The 20,384-nt window shown below is 44.2% G+C and overlaps 1 protein-coding gene across 2 annotated transcripts in view; it reads left to right on the top strand.

Annotated features, from left to right (window-relative positions):
• SPRED1 (sprouty related EVH1 domain containing 1) overlaps positions 1–20,384 on the top strand; it is a 406,087-nt gene that overhangs the window by 297,064 nt on the left and 88,639 nt on the right. For both annotated transcript variants that reach the window (XM_085627326.1, XM_085627327.1), the window contains exons 3-4: positions 196–364; positions 15,710–15,759. In XM_085627326.1, the coding sequence (XP_085483452.1) occupies positions 196–364; positions 15,710–15,759 (219 nt within the window). The remainder of the gene's footprint in view (positions 1–195; positions 365–15,709; positions 15,760–20,384) is intronic.

Genomic DNA, 20,384 nt, shown 5'->3' with positions numbered 1-20,384 from the left:
TCATCAACAATGTTCAGTGAGAGGTGTGAGGAGTGTTGAGGTGGCAGCCAGGTTCGGGAGTGGGAGGTTGTTAAACAGCAAATGGTATGTTAGAAGCAGCCTTTTGTGCATCAGCTAGAACTCCAGTTCTCACCCAGGTGCACTACAAGCTTTGCTCACTCAGATTAATCCACCGCTGCTTCCTTTCCTCAACAGGTGGTCCTGGAATGTATGCTACAGAGGAACCTCATCTACAACAAGGTCACCCCAACGTTTCACCACTGGAAGATCGACGACAAGAAGTTCGGCCTCACCTTTCAGAGCCCAGCCGACGCTAGGGCGTTCGATAGAGGCATCCGCATAGCCATAGAAGATCTCACACAAGGTACTCCCATTAGGGCACTCTGCCCTGAAATTCTGTGTGATTCAACAGTGCTTTCCAAGAATGTTCTTAAGCTGTTTACAATACTTCTGGTGCCAAAGCACATCATTGAGGATATGTGAGTGGTCCTTCAACCATGCTCGCTGCCTGTGACATGGGATGAAGCAAAATTGCTTCATTGAGGTGTGCGCGTGAAAGGCCATGCACGGCCACTGCTATATATGGGCATATATTCCTGTTTGGAGAGTACTGGTACTCCATATCGTGAGTGTTACCTTGGTTGACCTTTATATTTTGGTGCAGTCTATATCCATTGTTTGCTAGGAGGGCACAAATATCACGGCTATTTACTTTTCGATACATTGTATTTTTCATTGTTTCCATGGAATACAAAAAAAGAAATAGATTTCTACTAAGGAAATTGGAAGATATTTGTACAGTTCAAGGCAACCATGTATATTAAAAAATATTATTTTTTATAAAAAATTTTTTTAAGAGGTTGAATTGAAGATGCAGGTATCCCACAGTTTTTAGGGCTCGCGCCCGCGTTGCAGTGCATAACACTGCTCGTGCAGCGAGAGCCCTTTTGTACGGGGTTTTGAAAGCTGACCACACGCTTGTGCGTGTGATCAGCTTTCGCCGTCAAGCATTAGCTTTCGCGTGTTTTTTTTTTTTTTACAAAAAAAGGCACGCAATTGGGCAAAGGCGGGCACATGTCCTGCCTTTGTAACGCCCATTCCCGATGGTGGCTAGCATGTGCAGCAGCGTGTGTTCGCCTCGCTGCCGCTGCCGTGCTCCCTCCCCCCGCTCCTCTGTGGTGTGCGCGCATCACTAGTTGCATTTTCAAGATTCCTGCATTCCTTGTTGTATTTCTCCGTGCCCCTTCCTATTCCCTCTTCGCCTGTAGCCCCTACAAGTTTCTTTACGCCCCCACCCCCACATACAGTCCATCCGCTCTCTACGTAACTCGTCTTTATCCTACTTTTTCCCCAGCTCGTTCATATTTTTCGCCTGTCTCTCGCGCTCTCTTTTTTCATTGTACCTCTGTCTTTCCTTTTCCATCATCCACTTTCTTTCTCTCCCTTTTTGTCTACCTCACTCCCCCCTTCCACTTCCCTTCTCACGATCTCTCCGTCGCCTCTTCTCCCGCCTCTCCAATTTCTAACCCCTTTCTCCTTCCATTCTTCTTCCCTTTTCTTGCCCCTCCCCCATCCTCTTCCGGGTCGCAGCCGACAAAATATGTCTGTCTGGAGAGTCGAGATTGATCTGTTGCACGGAGCACCGGGCCAGGGACTGTGTACAGAGGTGTCTAAGAATAGCAAAGGCACAAAGCGCTGTCCCAAGACACTGGCTGTCTCGAATCCAGTCTTTCAGCACACTCTAGATCTGTGTCCGTGCAGCTATGAGTGTGAGTGTGTGCGAGCACGCGCAGACAAGGGGCAGTGTATCTGTGCATTTGCTATGTACGCAGGTATTTGTTCAAAGCTGAAGGTTAGATATGTCAGAACACACCTTATATGCAGTAATGTGTTTGTGTGTGCATGTAGGTCCATGTGGTGTGTGTGTGCATGTGCGTGTATTTGTTGTGTGTGCGTGGGAGGTCTGTTCGCCGGGGCACATTTTGAACATCCTTTCAGGCCTCACGCACTTCACCATTTTCGTCCCACAAGCTGCTGGGAAAACCCACACCATGAAGGAAATGTCTGCAGTGCTTTAAATGAGCCGGCGCTCACAGGTACTCAGTACCCACACTGCTTTCATTTGAAAGAGAGCGTGCCTGCACTTCGTAACTAGGGTGCAATAATAGAGGGATAGAGGGTATTGGCACTTCCCAGAAGGTACTTTTGGCTAGTACCTCCACTTTTATATTTTCACTTCTAGCACTGATTAACTGCACACATAACGATGGTAAGTTCACACAAATTGTGGCAGTATCTCTTACTCCACTTCACCCCATGCATTGGTGTGTAGCTACAAGTTCACCATGACTTGATCGGAGCTCGGGGCTGGCCCCTGGGGACCTCGCGCACAACACCAGTACTTTTTACAAACAAGCCACTTTAAAACCCCTTCCACTCTATTTCAACCTACCTCAACGCAGCACGTTCTCACAAAAGGGCTTCCATGCCTCAACAGGGGTACTAGGCGCTATGAAATTCTATCTAACACAATATAATGTCACATAAGACTTTGATTGCAGAGATTTGTGTGTCTGTGTTGGAGAATGTCTTTCCACTTAAGGGCCTGTGTATTACTGCGTGATGGCGTGGTGCGCCCGTTGCGAACCTGCCAGGGTGCAGACATGCTCGGCCTGGGCGAAATTAAAATTACTGTGATGAAATGTATGTTATATTGGGAATTTTGCGTTTCACTTGTTACACAAAATACCCCAAATTACGTCACTTGGAACAATTACTTGTTTAACATGGCATAGACTACAAATTCTGGATGCTTGGGTTGCCTTTAATGTTCACAACAATTCATGGTCACAGCCTACATGCAATTCAACCAAGTCCACATAGCTTATAGGAGACCCTTATCCGAAGTGTACAAAGCTGATATGCCCCTCGTTTTGAGTAAACTGTGGTCAATTCCTTCCTGTGAAAATACAAAAAAAATTCTACTCAATTTAAATGTAACATTCCTATTATACAATTAACACAATATTGGTGGACCTTTGTTACACATATGATACATTTTGTATCATGTATAAAGATTATTGCTAAATCCATAGATTAAGCTGAACCCGTTATGGAGTGGGGGTCCTGTTCTCAGGAGTTCTAAAGTTACTACAATTCAATGTTGCTGTGTCCAATCCTTAGATGATGTCTGAGTCACAAGTAGACGCTGGCTACCAAGCATTGGTTACTGGGTAGAAGCGGCTAGATAAATTGTGGCATGGCTTCAAGAGAGAGTGTGACACAGAGTAGGGTCCCTACAATGAACAGCATGTTGCTCACATTTCTGGTCATCGTAGCCTCCGACGGGCATGGGTCGGCCAAGGAGGAGCACGTAAAAGGTAACTCATGCCTACATGGGTCACAGAAGCAACACAATGGCCCGATTGTTCTGTTACAGGAGCAAGCAGCTGGGTACCAAGCACCACTCCAGGCAGGAACATTTTCCAGATATGTGCCGCAAACTAGATACTTTCCTAACCCAGCTCAGCAGCTCAAGTAGCATTCAAAATCCACCTTGGACAATGAAATCTAAAGGCAAACGCTCACACTTGTTCCATCAGCATCAGAATGTTTCTTTATGTTTGTCTTGGATGTTTGCAAATGTCAACTTTTGGTTAGACATAATCATTAAACTGCACAACCACAACACATCCCTCAATTATAGATGACACAGCAGTGTGTGTAAGAAAGACAGCAGTGTGTGTGAGAGAGACAGCAGTGTGTGTGGGAGAGACAGTAGTGTGTGTGGGAGAGACAGTAGTGTGAGAGAGCAGTGTGTGTGTCCTAGGGAGAGCATGGTGTGTGAGAGAGACAGCACTGTGAGAGATAACACTGTGTGAGAGAGACAGCAGTGTGAGACAGCACTGTGTGAGAGACAGCAGTGTGAGAGACAGCAGTGTGTGTGTGAGACAGCAGTGTGTGTGTCCTAGGGAGAGCATGGTGTGTGAGAGAGACAGCAGTGTGAGATAGCACTGTATGTGAGAGAGACAGCAGTGTGAGAGAGCAGTGTGTGAGCATAGCATAACAAAACACAACATAGCATAGCATAACAAAACACAACAAAACAGCATAGCTTAACCCCTTCGACGCGCATGACGGAGCGGTTCCGTCATGCACGCCGGTTGCGCTGTGCGCATGACGGAACCGCTCCGTCATGGCCCCGCCCGCGCACAGAACCTTCAGCGTGGCGCGGAAATCCGCGCCGCGCTGAAGGGGTTAACAAAACATAGCATAACAAAACATCATATCATAACAAAACATAGCATAGTATAACAAAACACAACAAAACAGCAGAGCATAACAAAGCATAGCATAACAAAACATAGCATAGCATAACAATACATAGCATAGCAAAACAAAACATAGCATAGCATGACATAGCATAGCATAACAAAACAAAAAAGCATAACAAAAACACACAACAATATACTTTTTAGAAAAGAAAAACAATATAAACAAGCATATGTTATTATTAAAGTTTAAGCTATTGGCATTGCTAAAGAATGCGACACCAATAGCTCAAACTTTCACAATGCGAGACCTATTGCATTGCAAATGCTTGTTATTATGTTCCTTCGTATTTCTAGAGTTCTAAAATCCACCATGTCCACCCAGGGATTTTGTAATGGTGAGTGTCTGGACACAGTTTAGTATGTTGGTGGCCACATGTTGTCTAGAAACGACATCAATTTTTAGCAGAGTGGTTTCTTATCTGTGTGGAGGAGGGGTGTCAAATATTTGAAGTGCTCCTAGCCATTAAGCCTCGAATCTTTGACGATTGCTGGTGAGCTCTGCCTGTAGACCACCCCCCACTGCCCCGTTAAGAGTATCCATTTTGTTTTCTTGGTCCCTTCTATGTTATGAAATTGCCATCTTCCCCACGACAGTATCTAGTATGCCAGCCTTAGTAAGTTTAATCAACACTTTAATTCTCCAGCAAGGGATCTTGACCAGGTTAATAACCTGCACCAGTAGACCGTTTCAGAGCTTTAGGGGTGAAGAAGGGGTAGGAGTAAGAACTCAATCAATAAAACAGACCTAGAATAATTACCACCCACCAGGCTGGATCTCAGAAACGCTAGTTTTTTTCTTTTTCTTATTTTTTTAATATAAAAACTTTTTAAAACTTTTGTTTTATCCTGAAATAGAGAAGCAAGCTACAGAAAAGACACATAAGAAACCAACACATGCATGCCTCTTTAAACCGTTTTTTTTCACAGTGGAAAGAGCTTACTTTTAGGTAGCCCGATCGGTCATCAAGCCATCATCTTGCATTTGTTTTTCTTTCTGAATTTACACAGTAGTGCCTAAGAAGACCCTTCGAGGTTTTTTCTGCATGTTTTTAATTTCCACTGATGTATTTGAAAGAAATAAAAAATTACCTTCTCTGGTTTTCCGAAGCCTTTTGGCCGCAGGGCAGTTATTGTAAGGTTGCGAACCTTAGGACAATCCCTCACTTGATTATACCATGCACATGCTGTTGGTGTTCAGAATGAAAGTTCATCATCAGGTAGGAGCACAACGGTCAGTGAAAAGTCAAAAGGTCCTTTCTTTGTCTTTTATTCAAACACAAGGAAAAGCGTCCAGCCAACACGTGTTTCGTCGCATGGGGATTAACCTCAACTTCTTCAGGGCTGTTCAGTACTTCGTATCTAACGTACAGAATCACTCCGCCGGTTGTTATTCCGACCCGGCTGGTCAATAAATCTATCAATCAAACTTGATATATCCAATAAAGAATCCCATGGTTGTATATAACACCTTAGTGTTCATTCCAAAATTTATTACCAAGCCGATATATCATAAATATAGTCGTATTAAGTATGCCCAACAAAATGTACGACCTGTAGCGAGTACGCTGCGATCCGAGATCGGCACCTGATGTGCGTTCTGTGCCGGTTGCTGAACCGGCACAGAACCCACACCCGGCGCTTATCTCGGGGATTCTTTATTGGATAAATCAAGTTTGATTGATTGATCGATTTATTGACCAGCTGGGTCGGAATTACACGTGTTGCTGGACGCTTTTCCTTGTGTTTGAATAAAAGACAAAGAAAGGACCTTTTGACTTTTCACTGGCCTTTGTGATCCTACTTGATGATGAACTTTCATTCTGAACACCAACAGCGTGTACATGGGATAATCTATTGACTTTTACTTGGAGGCTCTTTGATCCTTCATAACTTGGGGGTTACAGGGTGTTTTTTCCCCTACCTTTTGCACCGCACATATTATTAAATCGGCTTATTGACGCGAATTTTCCTGGTGCCAACACTTCCGTTATCTCCAAACACCACAGTAACACTAATCCCCCACTTGAGCCACTAGTTTTACAGGTATGTACCTTCTCCAGACCTTTCTTTTCTCAGACTCCATAGACGCTTCGAGGTCCGTCACCTGATCAATGGAACTGACCTTTGTTGCTTATGAAGGCCATTTGACCTCTCTCTCACCAGATCCTTGAAACAATTCAATCTAGTATGGTACATGTTTTCTTTACCCTGTGCTTATAAATTTCCTACTGAACTGATAGCACTTATCTATACTGTCTGTCAGATTTCTCAAACGTAAACTGCAAAATATGAACCCTATGTTTGGCGCCAACCTGCTATTGTTACAGACAGATGTTTTACAATGCAGAGTGCAGCTGTGCAATGCACTGTCACATTTATTTATACGCTCCAAGAGATGATGGCGCTGGTTGTGGTTAATAGTGTGTACTCTAGAAATAAGGGGACTATAATGGGTGAACAGTGCCACGTTGAGACCGCCTGATATTTAGAAAAGATCTGAGTTGAGTACACTTCAACCTACTTTGATGACTGTGCCACTCTTTACTCTTTTCTGTATTCACCATGTGGCACACGTTGTCCGTTACTCCTGTACACCAGCTTCCTTGTAGCCAGGCAGTCAGTCGATCAGTCCTGTGAATAACTGCTTAGCCCTAAAGCAGCTGCACTGCCGCATGTGATGCCAACAAACTACAGAAAATGCAAATAAACTTATACGTATCACACCTTGCCGGATACCCCTTAATTGAAAATTACTGAATCAAATTAGACCTTCATTGAAAGCAGCCCACTGGTTGCCAGCAGAATTCAGCATCAACCTTTAGAGTTATATGCAATAGTGCAGGTTGCCATAATACATTCAGAAGTCGATAATGCACCATGTTCCAACAAGGAAAAGAATCAAAAACACAGTCTGCTAAGCAAAGTTCGAGTCTAAAACACACCAGTGTATTGCTCACAGCATGGGGCCCAAATCCCTCGGATTCTATTGAAGAGGAGGAAGGCAGCATACCTCATTTTCATGAAACTGTTAGAGTATGATTGGGGATGATCTGAGGATCCTCATGACTACCGGAACCCCTTAGAATAACCCACGGTCAACTGGTATGAGGAACTGGCAGATGCCATTGGCCAGACCAAGCACCAGCTTATTCTTTCCTCCTAGTGTGGCTACTGATGCAGAAGCTTTCTTTGCCAATGGTTTTAAAGAGGGCAGCTGAGATCCTGAACCTTTTGCCGCTCTCAGTGGTAGTCAAGACGAACTTCTTGACAGAGGTGCCTCAGCCAGGAGTCGCTCCCACAGAACCTTTCCTCCTTTTAATGAAGCCCTCGTAGATGTCGTGCTCAGGCATGGGTCAAGCCTTGCACAGGGGCTCCTATGCACAGAAAATTGCCTGCCACCACCTCCTGCTCCTGGAGACACAGCTTTACACCCAGCACCCCACCCAGGAGAGCCTGGTTGTCCAAGCCTCCACCTCCAAAGTCTATCCTGACTCATTCCCTATCACACCACCGGATAGTGAATCCAAGAGACTGGATACCTTCGGCAAGAGGATGTTATCTTCTGCCAGTCTTGCACTGCGGTCGGTGAACACCATGTGCCTCTTGGGCCGATATACCCACACAGTTTATGTTATGTTAATTAGTCTTCTAACGCGCACAGCTACTCCAAGGAGTGTCCCGGCGCGAGCATAGAGAAACTGAGAGCATAACCAAAACTTAGACAAAAAGATACGTTTTTAACAGTTTTTTAAAAACCACCGGATCTTCAACACTGCGAAGCGCCAGCGGTAGAGCATTCCAAGCCTGGGCCGCTAGAACGGCGAGGGAACCACTACCCAGCCTATGCGAGCAGAAGCGGGGAACCTTTGCCAAACGGAGAGCGGAGGAACGCAATAACCTCCCTGGAACATAAAAGGAGAACCGTTTCTGCAGATAAAGTGGCCCCAGGCCGTGTAGAGCACGATGGGCAATAGTGAGAGATTTAAACTTCACCCGAGCCATCATTGGAAGCCAGTGGTGAGAGCGAAGGTAACCTCGCACGCTACTCCTTAAGGGAATCTCTCCCAAAAGGCGAGCCGCCGCATTCTGCACCACTTGAAGTTTATTAAGAGAATATGCTGGAATCCCCACATACAGCGCATTGGCATAGTCCAGGCGGGAGAGAATGAGCGCACGAACCACTGACTCTTTCGCCGCCTGAGGAAGGAGCGGTAGAAATCTTCTCAGGACTCTAAGGAGGCCAAAACAGCATCCCGAAAGTCTCTTTACTTGAGTTGCAAAGGAGAGATTATCTTCGAACCACACTCCTAAGTTCTTAGCAATACAGCTGCTGGACGATGGAGGCGGGAACTCGGATGGCCAAATCGTATCTCTAAAACCAGGGGAGAAATTACCATAAAAAAGTATCTCTGACTTATCTTCATTGCATTTTAATTGGGCATTCGCAAGCCACTTGAATACAGAAGACAGGCAGAATTGAACAGAAGTCACGGCTTCCTCATTTTTATTCCAGGTAAATAGTAGCTGGGTGTCATTGGCATATGCGATCACCTTAGCCCCCAAATCCTCCGCCAATTTGACTAGAGGAGTAAGATAGATATTAAACAAAAAGGGGGATATTAAACAAAAGGGGGATGATCCCTGTGGCACCCCAGTGGAGACCGGCCGAGAAGAGGATGCTGCTGGAGGGAGCCAGACTTGCTGAACCCGGCCCTCCAAAAAGGACTTAATCCAACCCCAGGCTGATCCAGAGACACCAATCTCCGCAAGTCGGTCAAGCAATAAAGAGTGGGGAACCGTATCAAATGCAGCCGACATGTCGAGCAGCAATAAGGCTGCTCTCCCGCCGGCATCGAGGCATTCTCGAATCGCCTCAGTCACTTCTACCAACGCCCCTTCGGTACTGTAAGAGGAACGAAAGCCCGACTGAGCTGGGTGTAAAATCTCCTCTCTGTCCACAAACTCAGTCAGTTGTCTGTTCACTACCTTCTCACAAACCTTGGCGAGGCTAGGAAGAAGAGAAATGGGCCTATAATTTCCAGGAATCAAGGGATTGAGGGCAGGTTTTTTCAATAGGGGAAGAATTTTTGCCTGCTTCCAAACACTAGGGACACAAGCATCCAGCAAGGAACGATTAATAATACTGTTCACCTCAAAGTTGACAACCTCCGCTACTGCCGCCAATAGTCTTGCAGGGCAGGGGTCAGCAGGTGAGCCAGATTTCAGTCCCTTCAAAATCTTCAAAATACAAGGCAAGTCGACCGGGGGAAAATTAGCCAGAGAGTGACTAGGGGAGATAGAATCGGAAATGGACGAGGGATTAGACGGAACCAATATGAAACTATCTTGAATCCCTCGGATTTTATCCAAGAAAAAATTAGATAACGTATCACACCAGGCATCCGTCGCTGGCCGAGAACTTAGCTGAGCTGTGGGTGACATAAAGCTCTGTACAATAGCAAAGATCTCCTTTGAATTGTTATGCGCCTGGTCAATACGGACAGCGTAATAATCGTTTTTTAGCTTGTGAGATAGCTGAATAATAAATTTTCTGGCTCTGCCTAAGCATACCCTTTGCCACCAAACAATACTTACTGAGGTGCCAAGAGCGTTCCAATTTTTTACAATCATGCTTCAAAAGCGTCAACTCTGCTGTGTACCACGGTTTAGAGGGGGACGCCCTGGAGCGCCTCATCAAAGTGGGGATAGCAATAGTAGTCACAGTATCCTGAATCCAATTAGAGAAAGCTAAAAGGCTCCCATCCAAATCCTGAGGGAGAAGCGGCCTACCAGCCGATAAAGCCATTGCAAATTTGGCGGGCTCAATTCTTTTAAATAGTGGTTTACGGGAGACAGAGTCCATTAAACTAGGTAAGGCCACCTCCCAGGAAAAAAAGGTCAAATAATGGTCCGACCAGTTTAGCATTCAGTTACGCAAGTGCTGTTCATCGTCTTAGAGGAGGCCTGAGCCATCCTGACCCAGGCTATTGACTATGGCAGGGGCGCAGCATAGTTCACCATTCACTGCGGGTTGCATACGGCTGACTCGCTACGCAGAGCGATTGCATCATTAGTGGCACCCAGATGCCACACTCGGCTGAGATCCTCTTGCTTCTTGGGGATGTCCAGGCATCCCATATGGACATGCCCTTTGATGGCACCCGCCTCTGCGATAAGGTAGTTTTCGTACTGGAGCCCTTTAAGGACAGCCGGGTAACTGCCCAGTGACTCGGTCTTTCCATTGCATCACTACAATCCCAGTTTGCCTTACACCGCTTCCGTGGCTACGAGACGCACAATCAGAGGCCTACCTAGTCTGCCACTTCCCCAGCTGCCGCTGCCTCAAAACCACTTCATTTTGCCTTCTTACTAACAAGGAAAACCAGTGGGAAGCAAGATCCAACACCACCTGCCCTGCTGGCAGACCATAACATATGACTAGTGGGTACTTCAAATTGTTCAGCGGTGTTATTCCATCCCTTTCATAGAAGCCCCTCTCTACCCATGCCACCATCCTCTGCCCAGCTGATGGAGGGCCACCTCTCCCTTCTCTGTCAGGAAGTGCAGGCTCTCTTTTGGCCAAAGGAGTCATCAAGAGGGTGCCAGCATCAGACATAAGTCGTGGTTGCTGTTCCCCACCTACTTTTTGATCCCCAAGAAGGACTATCCCTCCGATTTTAGACCAGAGCCCCCTCAACTTCTTCCTGAAGATTCGCACATTGGCAAGGTCTATCTGTCCTGGACCTTGGTGACTGGATATTAGCACTGGACTTGCAGGACACCTACTTTCATATACCTCTTCTGCCTGCCCACAGGCGTTACCTACTGTTCGCAGTGGGCCACAAGGACTTTCAGTTTGCTGTGCTCCCTGTTGACCTCTCCATCTCCCATCTGGTGTTCATTAAGGTGATGGACGTGGTTCCACCACATCTATGGAGGTCAAGAGTTCCACTCTTCCCCTACCATGTCAACTGTTATTGAATGCGGGCTCGCCCCAGGCAGTCATCTCCAACCTCCAGACCACAGCGAACCTCCTTCATACACAGGGGTTCACTATCAAAGAGCCAAAGTCACAACTGACTCCCTCTCTGATTCTCCCTTTCATCGTAGCCATTCTGTGCACAGTGAAGTTTGGCGCCTATCCTCCCTAGTGGCGAATCCAGTGTATTTGAGCTATGATCCTGGATTTCGGTGAGACTGACTCTGAGGCTGCTGGGCATCGGTGCCTCCTGTATCCTGCTGGTAACACGATGCCTCACAGATTACATAGGGTTTCTCCATCCGGAGGTGGTGCAGTGTATCTTCAGAGATTGGGGAGAACCTTAGTTCACCGAGAACGTGCAATGTCAGCACTTTTGCACACTAGAGTTTCCAAGGCTACTCTTGCTAGGAGACTCTTTTTATCTAAAGTGGAGCTTAGGCCTCCTGTAACGCCTTTCCACCGATATAATTCCAGCCTACAGTTCCCAAGAAGATCTGGAATGACCTTCCCCAAGTCATTCTTGTGGCCCTGGATTGGGCACAGAGTATGATATCCCAAACTCCTGAGCATGCGCATCGCTTCTCCGATCAGGCTGCCCTTTAAGACATATCTACTATTGCAGCAACAGGGCAGGCTGCTGCACCTAAACCTGCGCACACTCTGCCGTCATGCATTGAGCAGTTGGCAGTTTTTGACCTTCCTGCAGAAGTCTGCAGTATCATTCTGGCAGCTGGGCATTCCTCAACCAAGAAAGTATACGACTGCCTTTGGGACAAATGTGTGGCTTGGTGTGCTACCAAAAATGTTGATCCTCTTTCTGCATCTTTGTCTGAGGTGTTATTTGTTCTATTCGTTAGCCCGGTAAGCTTTGCTTTGTGCACAGCTAAAGGTTATCTTTCAGCCATATCAACATTCTTGCAGTTGCCGGACCAGCCCTCTGTTTAAGTCAACTGTTGTGACTCATTTTCTAAAAAAAAAAGTACAACACATACCACAATGGGACTTTAACCTAGCTTTGATGTTTTTGATATGCTCACCTTTTGAGTTTATGCACAACTGCCCTTGACGTCCTCTGTGCATTAAAACTGCCTTTCTTATGCCCATTACATTGGCCTGAGGGTTAGCAAACTGAAGTCCCTCCCTGTGCACCCTGCTAACATGACATTGTTCACAGATAAACTGGTTCGGAAAACACATACCTCTTTTCTATTGAAATTGGTGAAACCCTTTCACGTAAGTCAGACCATAATACTGCCGGCCTTCATTGCTCCACCTCACAGTTCCAAAGAGAAGCAAAGTCTACACGACCTGGACTCAAAAAGAGTATTATCATTCTACATCGCTTGTACCAGAGTTCCCGGTACGATCAACTCTTCGTTGGGTTTGTCTGGGCAAAGAAAGGAAAGGCCGTGCAGAAAAGGACCATCTCAAGATAATTTGTGCTCTGCATTAAAATTTGCTGCGCTCTGGCCAGGAAGAAACATCCTGAGGGTTGCATGCTCATTCCACCAGAGCAAAGGCTGCAACCACTGCGTTAGCTCACAGAGTTCCTGTCTTGGACAGCTGTCAGGCTGCGTTCTGCGCGCCTCTACACATATTTACCAAGCAATACTGTCCGTACAGTCAGGTTCGTCATGATGGGCACTTCGCCCGTTTGGTCCTCCAGGACCCCCTGGTCTAAATCTGTTTTGCAGACCCACCTCCTGGGATGAATAAGTGGCTTTCCTTTGGAAATGTCTTATATGCTAAAGACTCCATCTAGCCACAGAGTCATTACTCAACCTTCCCATCCCTCTGCGAACAAATTTCTCTCCATAGGGGTAACCCTTGTAGGTCCTTCGAGTCTGTACACTGGTCCATCAGCATTCTGCTGTGGCTCTCTGCTTCTGGTGCAAAATGTCACACAAATTCACTGAGGAGCAGCTGACAGGCTTCCAGTATAGGAGTTATAAAGCCATTCTGTCCTCCTATGACTCCAGTAGCTTCCACAGACCATGATGCCTTTTACTGGCATGTGTCTCACTGAGGGATTTGCTTTTGAACCGAATAGTGGGGACTAGAATAAAAAGTAAGTTTATAAATTGTATGCTTAAGAAATGAAGCCAAGGACGCAGGAGGGTTGTTTATGACTTCAGTGAAGATTCCTATGATGCAGAACCATGGCCACAAGTAAGTAAAAAAAAAAATTCTACATCGTAGGATCTTTCTTGATAGTTACAAATGTTAGAATAGAATAATAGCAAGCTAAAAATATGTTTTATTACACTTGCAGGTCTTGGGCATAAGGAACAAAAACTCTTAATTAACACAAGACAGTGGAGGAACTCAGAATATATATATATATATATATATATATATATATATATATATATATATATATATATATATATATATATATATATATATATATATATATATATATATATATATATATATATATATATATATATATATATATATATATATGTCCACACACAATGAAATGAATACTCGTGCGCTCTCAGTAAATAACAGGTAAATCAACGAAGTGAATAATCCAAGAGTTTAATCACACTACGCGTTTCGGCGACAAGCCTTGATCACGTGATCAAGGCTTGTCGCCGAAACGCGTAGTGTGATTAAACTCTTGGATTATTCACTTCGTTGATTTACCTGTTATTTACTGAGAGCGCACGAGTATTCATTTCATTGTGTGTGGACATTATCCTTACCGGCGTGCTCCGCTGGCGTGTGCGCCACCTCTCTAGGGTCCCAGCAGTTCCGGAAGGAGCTTTTTCGATTTGTGGATATATATATATATATATATATATATATATATATATATATATATATATCAAGACCCAATTCCGGTTACGTCGAGCTGTCTGTGGGCGGTCTGGTACGGGTTACCGGATAACCCAACACACTCAAGATAATCTCCGTCCTTGTAGGGAAAGATATCCAGACTCTCAAAGTGCTGCAAAATATTCAATCCAATGGCATTTAACGACGTGTTCCGGATTTCTCCTTCATCACGGTCATGTGTATAAATCCCATGGTGCACTATTTTACAAGGTGATACATCAAAATAGAAAGAGGACTATCATATGCATTTCAATGTCTAATGAGTTCAACTGTGGTGGCCATTTTGCAATGTGGTACAACTCAATTTAAACAGATGCGCATAATAAAAACGCTGTTTGTTTGTTTGATATTATACAAATATACGTGTTCAACATCTGTTGTACACTACCACCTTGCATTGACTTTGCGATTTTTGTCAGCATGCCGTTGCAACATAAATTTCACCAATGTACATTCAATAAAGCTATTATCTCAATTTTACAATTCGCGTGCCGCATGAAAGACGCAATTCATTTAGTGCCTTCCCAAATATGCATGTGACTTACAAAATAATTGTCATCACGAAATTGGCATGCAACGGTCGCATAACATGACATCATAGAAATCCTGCCCAAGTGGGCAATAGTCCATATGTTCCTAGTAAAGAAAACCAGTTGTACTCACTAATTAGTGAATGAAAATAGTCCCTGCATCTGTAAAAAAAAAACATTTAAAAAACTGATTACTACACAAAACTTGCTAAACGAAAATTAAAATTAAAAATCAATAATTAAAAACTGCTCAGCTCATTTCAAGAAATCATATGTGACAAGATACTGAATTATGCATACACGTGGATGGAAAGTTCTTCATTGGAATTTAAACCTAAAGGGCCCATGGTTTCAAAATGTATTATATATCTAGATTCAAGTTTTCGCAAGGCCATTTTTCGATTACCTCCTCTCGTGTTTAAGGTCACCGAATCTATCACCATCATGCGTAGCAATTTTTCATTTTGAAAATGACTTTCATGGAAGTGACGTGCCACTGGGTAATGTTTATCATCATGTCTAATGGCAAGCACATGTTCTAATACCCGTTTTTAGCACAGTGTATTGTACTTCCAATATACATTTTCTCACAGGGACACATAAGAGCATAGATGCAATAAGTAGTATTGCAATTCAGATGTTTCTGAATATTAAATATTCTCCTCGAGTTAGGTATCGGAAATGAAGCACAGTCTGTGCTGTTCTTACACGCTTTGCAATTTCTACAACAATAGAAACCCTTACAGCCAGTACCTTTTGGTTTCTCTATGTCCGATATCATGCTATTGCTGAGATCATCCCTTAAAGATTTACACTTTCTGTCAGAGAAAAGCAAATAGAGAGAAATGTGACTTTATGTCAGTCACATTCAGTTCATGCTGTTGGAAAAAAGCTTCGGTGGAAGACATGAAATGACTGGATGGTTTGGGGCATCATTTCTTATTCTCTTGTGTAATAATTGTTTTCTTCTAGCCTGCTACCAATTTGGTCTTATACTTTACTATTTTCTTTTCCTTCAGGTTGTCCATCATCACACAGTGACACAGAGGTGACAGATGATGTTTTCCAGGTGAGTTCTAAAGTTCTGTAATACCACGGCTGTCGTCTTGGTATGGTGAAGTAGGTTGTCATCATTTTGTCCTATGTCTAAAACCTTCAGGGACTTTTCGCGATTGCAAAATTTCATTATGAAACCATGGATGGGAGATGATTTTCTGTTGTTCTTCCTTTTTCCAGGAATGAAACTTGTTATTCAGCATCATGACTAACGCATTGTAAAAACACACCAATTCAGCTTTAAGTTTTGCATGTAAATTTTTTCCATTATACTCTTCATGTACCAAACATATCCTCAGTAGGAGTACAAATGACAGTTTTCAGCATCCTTCATTCAGGTAACCAAGGACAGACCCCAAAAAACATCTGTCCATGTTAACTGTAGTAGACCAAACCTCCATCTCTGGTGGCAGTCTCTTCATTTATCCCAGTAAACATTATCACAAGCCCGCTTCAGTGAAAAAACAAAGAAAAAACGGTTGCTTTCTGCATATAATGCATCTATGAGAAAAATAATGTTATGTTATATGATTCAGTGTACTTTAGAGATTTAAAATAGACCCTCATTTGTCGCAATGCTAGCACGCAATAGGAGGCGTAGTGAAGCACCAACCAGCTAGTAGCTCGAGGTGGAAGAGGATGCTCCTCTTTCAGGGCCAGATTCTACTCTATCCATATTTTAAAGCATTATTAAAAGTAAGTCTTGCAGACCACTGCATTGTCAAGCTAGACCTAAAGTTGGGTCACCTTTTGCGCTGACTCCCTGGCTTCCCTCAAACACAGCCATACAACAAGATCTAGACCCAGGCCAGTTGGTACTGAGGAACTGAGACTGATGATACACCACTGCAAACAACTGGAGCGCAAAAGGCGAATGAGCCAGGACAGTAAAGACAGGAGCGCTTTCTTTCAAATCCACCCTACCACCAAATGAATCGGACCATGCACTGCTCTAGCGGACCGCATTGATCCCAGCACCAGCCAAAGCAAAGAAAACGTCACCATTGTGAAGGATTTCACCTCTCTATTGGCTGCCTCTAACTTCATCACCACCTCTCAGGAGCTCAGCAACAATCTTTCTCAATTCTTCAGCAACAAAATCATCACCATTTACAGCAACGTCAACCCAAAATTAGACCTGAAAGACTTCGCCAAACTCCTCCCAATCTTATGCAAAGACCAGTGCTAACCACATGGCCCATCATGACCCCAGAAGAAACCGCTGGCGCCACCATAAAGTTCATCCACTCAGGGGCCCCACCGACCACTGCCTCCACCACGCTTACTCCAAAGGACTGCAACCCATCAACGCCATTCTCGCACCCATTCTGTATGCCTCCACCACTTCCCTGACTTTCCGAGACGCATGGAAACACACAGTTGTCCTCCCATTGCTGAAGAAACCCTCCACGGTCTGACCCTTCAATGCTCGCCAACTACAGACCGACCTCCCTGCCACCATTCCCAGCGAAGATCTCAGAGAAAATCATCAACAGATGCCTTAATGACTACCAACTCCTCAACACCACTCAGTCTGGTTTCAGACCCAACCACAGCACAAAAACTGCCCTCATTGCTACCACAGGTGGCATCTGCATGACTCTGGACAGAGGAGACATGGCATCCCTCATCCTCCTGGATCTCTTTGCAGTGTTTAATGAGGTCTCCCGTCCCATCCTCGTCCAACACCTACACAACATCGGAATCCAAGAACACTCTCTCTGATTGGATCTCCTCCTTCCTGACTAGTAGTATTATTCTTTATTTGGTTAAAAATATAACCATAAACGATACAAATTAACCATAAAATTGATAAAACATGTAAAAACATATATACAGTTAAAATACACCATGAATCAGTCAGTACCCAAAGCCACCATTCTAAATTATTAAACATAAACAAAGTCCTGAATATTACAGACACAAAATCCCAGATAACTTTTATAATCAATCAAACAGCTACCCCACGTCAGGTTAACACCCGATCTACCCTGATAAACAGGGTGACCCAAGTTAACCACGCGCCTCCCGCAACTTGATCACGTAGCTTAAAAAGTTAGCAACATACATACAGGTATGCATATCCCTGAGCATCATGAGATGTAACATGGCAGGCCTGATTTGTGTGAATTTTTTAATTTTTTTAAAAGTGGTATTAACAAACGCTTTCTTGATTGTAAAAAATGAGGGCAAAACAAAGTGCTCCAATGTTTGTACTGACTGATTATCACAAGTACAAGGACTAAGAGTACCAGGAGCAGACCAATCCTTAGGGAAACTAATAAAGTGTACAAAAACATTGAACCTGAATCTAGTTAGCAGCTGGCAGTGGTAAACCTTAGTCACCCAAAATAAATAACCTTAAATAGAGGGTACTATATTTTACTGTGCAACGGGCACGAGCAGCAGATTTCAATAAATCATAGTTTTCCCTGTTGGCCTCAGTATGTATAAAAAGGCTGCATTTAACCCACTTGTAGCCTGCTTAAATAATATTATCCGGAGTGGAAAATAAATCAGGTCAACCCATACCAGTGAATTTCAGCTTAATATAACTAAGCCATGGTATAGCTTTCACATTCTAAAGGGAAAGACAGTCCCTAATAATCAATTGATTCAGGCATGGCTCTGTTTCATAACACATAGAGGTTCACCATAGTAGGGGCCTAAGTGCAATAATATCTGAAGTATATTTAAGACTCAATTCCTCATCAATACAGTCAATCAATCAGGGGGTTAAAGCACGCTATTCACCCTTGAAGTGGAGGAAGACTGTGGGACACCCAAGAGATGCCTTGCAAACCTATTTTCATCAGCCTGAATCAAGTGACCATCCTTGTATCCCAAATATCACTATCATAAATTGTGGCCTGCACGCATTTAGCAGGGTAGACTTCAAGGGGTGTCTTAATCAATTTTCCGCCCTCCCTAGCCCCAAAATCCACTGTCGTTCCCCACGTGCAGGCCAATGTTGTTCTTTTGGAAGCAGAATACCTAAATAATTAAAAGTAGATACCTGCTCAATTTTGCAGATTCCCTATGATTTATGGAAAGATCTAGGTGCTCCATAAACTTAAAGAAAGTGTTAAGTAAAAGTTGCATCCTTACTGCCGTCCTTGACATAAAGACGGCGTCACCTACATAAAGCAGAGCTGGTATCGGCTGCTGACCTCCTCAGGGAGCATCACATTTCGTTTTGACTAATACATCCTCAAGACGATTAATATAGATGGTATACAAAAACGGTGCTAGGGTGATACCTTGCCTGACACCACGGGTTATTGGAAAAGAACAAGAACACCGTCCATCAATACCAAACCTGACAGAAGCAGACATGTCCTTGTGCAAGTCCCCCAAAAAAGACACCAAAGCTGGATCAACAACATCAGAGCCCTTAACTTTGAATTTACCTGGTCAAATGCGGAGGGAAGATCCATAAAACTAAGGACCAAGGTACCTTTTGTAGCTACAGTAAATTTCTGGGTTAAAAGATAAAGGTTCAGTGATTGATTAATAGTATTAAGATCAGGCCTGGACCCGTACTGCAGTTCAGAACTAATGCTCTTCTTTGTTACACCTGGATAACCTCTCCAAAATCACCTGGCCCAGAATCCTGCCTGTTGAGTCAATCAAGGAGATGGGCCTGTAGCACCCCTGGGTCAACTAGGTCATTCTTTTTAAACACAGTAACAATAATGGATTGGGACCACAAGCTAGGCGGGCCATGTGTCACAGCAGGATTTAGAACCTTAGTTAATACATTTGCCCAGATAAGAGTATCAGACCTAAAAAGGTTTGCTGGTACTCCATCAGGACCTGGGACCTTGTTACCAGCTAATCTGGGAATGGCCTCCATTACCTCAGCAACAGAAAAGGCTATGGTTGACTTTATTAGGGTTGGCGGAGACATAGAATATAACCCGGACTCCAGTGAACATATTTGCAAAAAAGTAGTCAAACCATTTATCTTCACTAATCTCAGAAATCATGAGGAGGTCCGAATTCTAACGCAAAAAAAATGATTATTAACATTTTGCCAAAAAATAGAACTGTCATGAGAGTCACAACCAGACATTAGTTTATCCCAGGTTTATCCTTTTGGGACTAGGCTGCTTAGCTTAGCTCAACCACATTTCTCGGGTATGGTTAAGGGCCTTCTTTATGTCCTGCTGGGCTTTAGAACATGCCCGATCGATCCTAAGTTCACCGCTGTTATCACCCTACTTCTACTTAAGACAGTAAGGGCAGCCTCAATATCTGTACAAAGTTCATTAAAACTTTTCAGAACATCCTTAGGCTCAGAGGCTGGACTGATGATATAGATTTCCAAAGACTTCATCGGGCATTACTCTGGTCCATTTCAACCGTCTCCCTTTATCCTTTGGGGTGAGATGGAAAGAGGCAGGAGCCAGGGGTGGCCTTTTCTGAGTTGAACATCTTAACAACAGGGCTACAGGGTTATAGTCACTCCATCGCGACTTGAAGGACCCAGGCACCGTCCACCTCAGACGCCCACTACCTCACCTGCAGGGTTCTGTAAGGGCCCTCCCTGAGCCTCTTCAATGCATACATGATACCTCTAGCCAGCATCATCTGCTCTCATGAAATCAATGTCCTCGCCTACGACATGCAACTCAT

Source organism: Triturus cristatus, chromosome 9, assembly GCF_964204655.1.
Source record: "Triturus cristatus chromosome 9, aTriCri1.1, whole genome shotgun sequence".
NCBI classification, from domain to species: domain Eukaryota; kingdom Metazoa; phylum Chordata; class Amphibia; order Caudata; family Salamandridae; genus Triturus; species Triturus cristatus.
The sequence above is the reverse complement of the archived record's forward strand: the minus strand, read 5'-3'. Positions and strand labels throughout refer to the sequence as shown.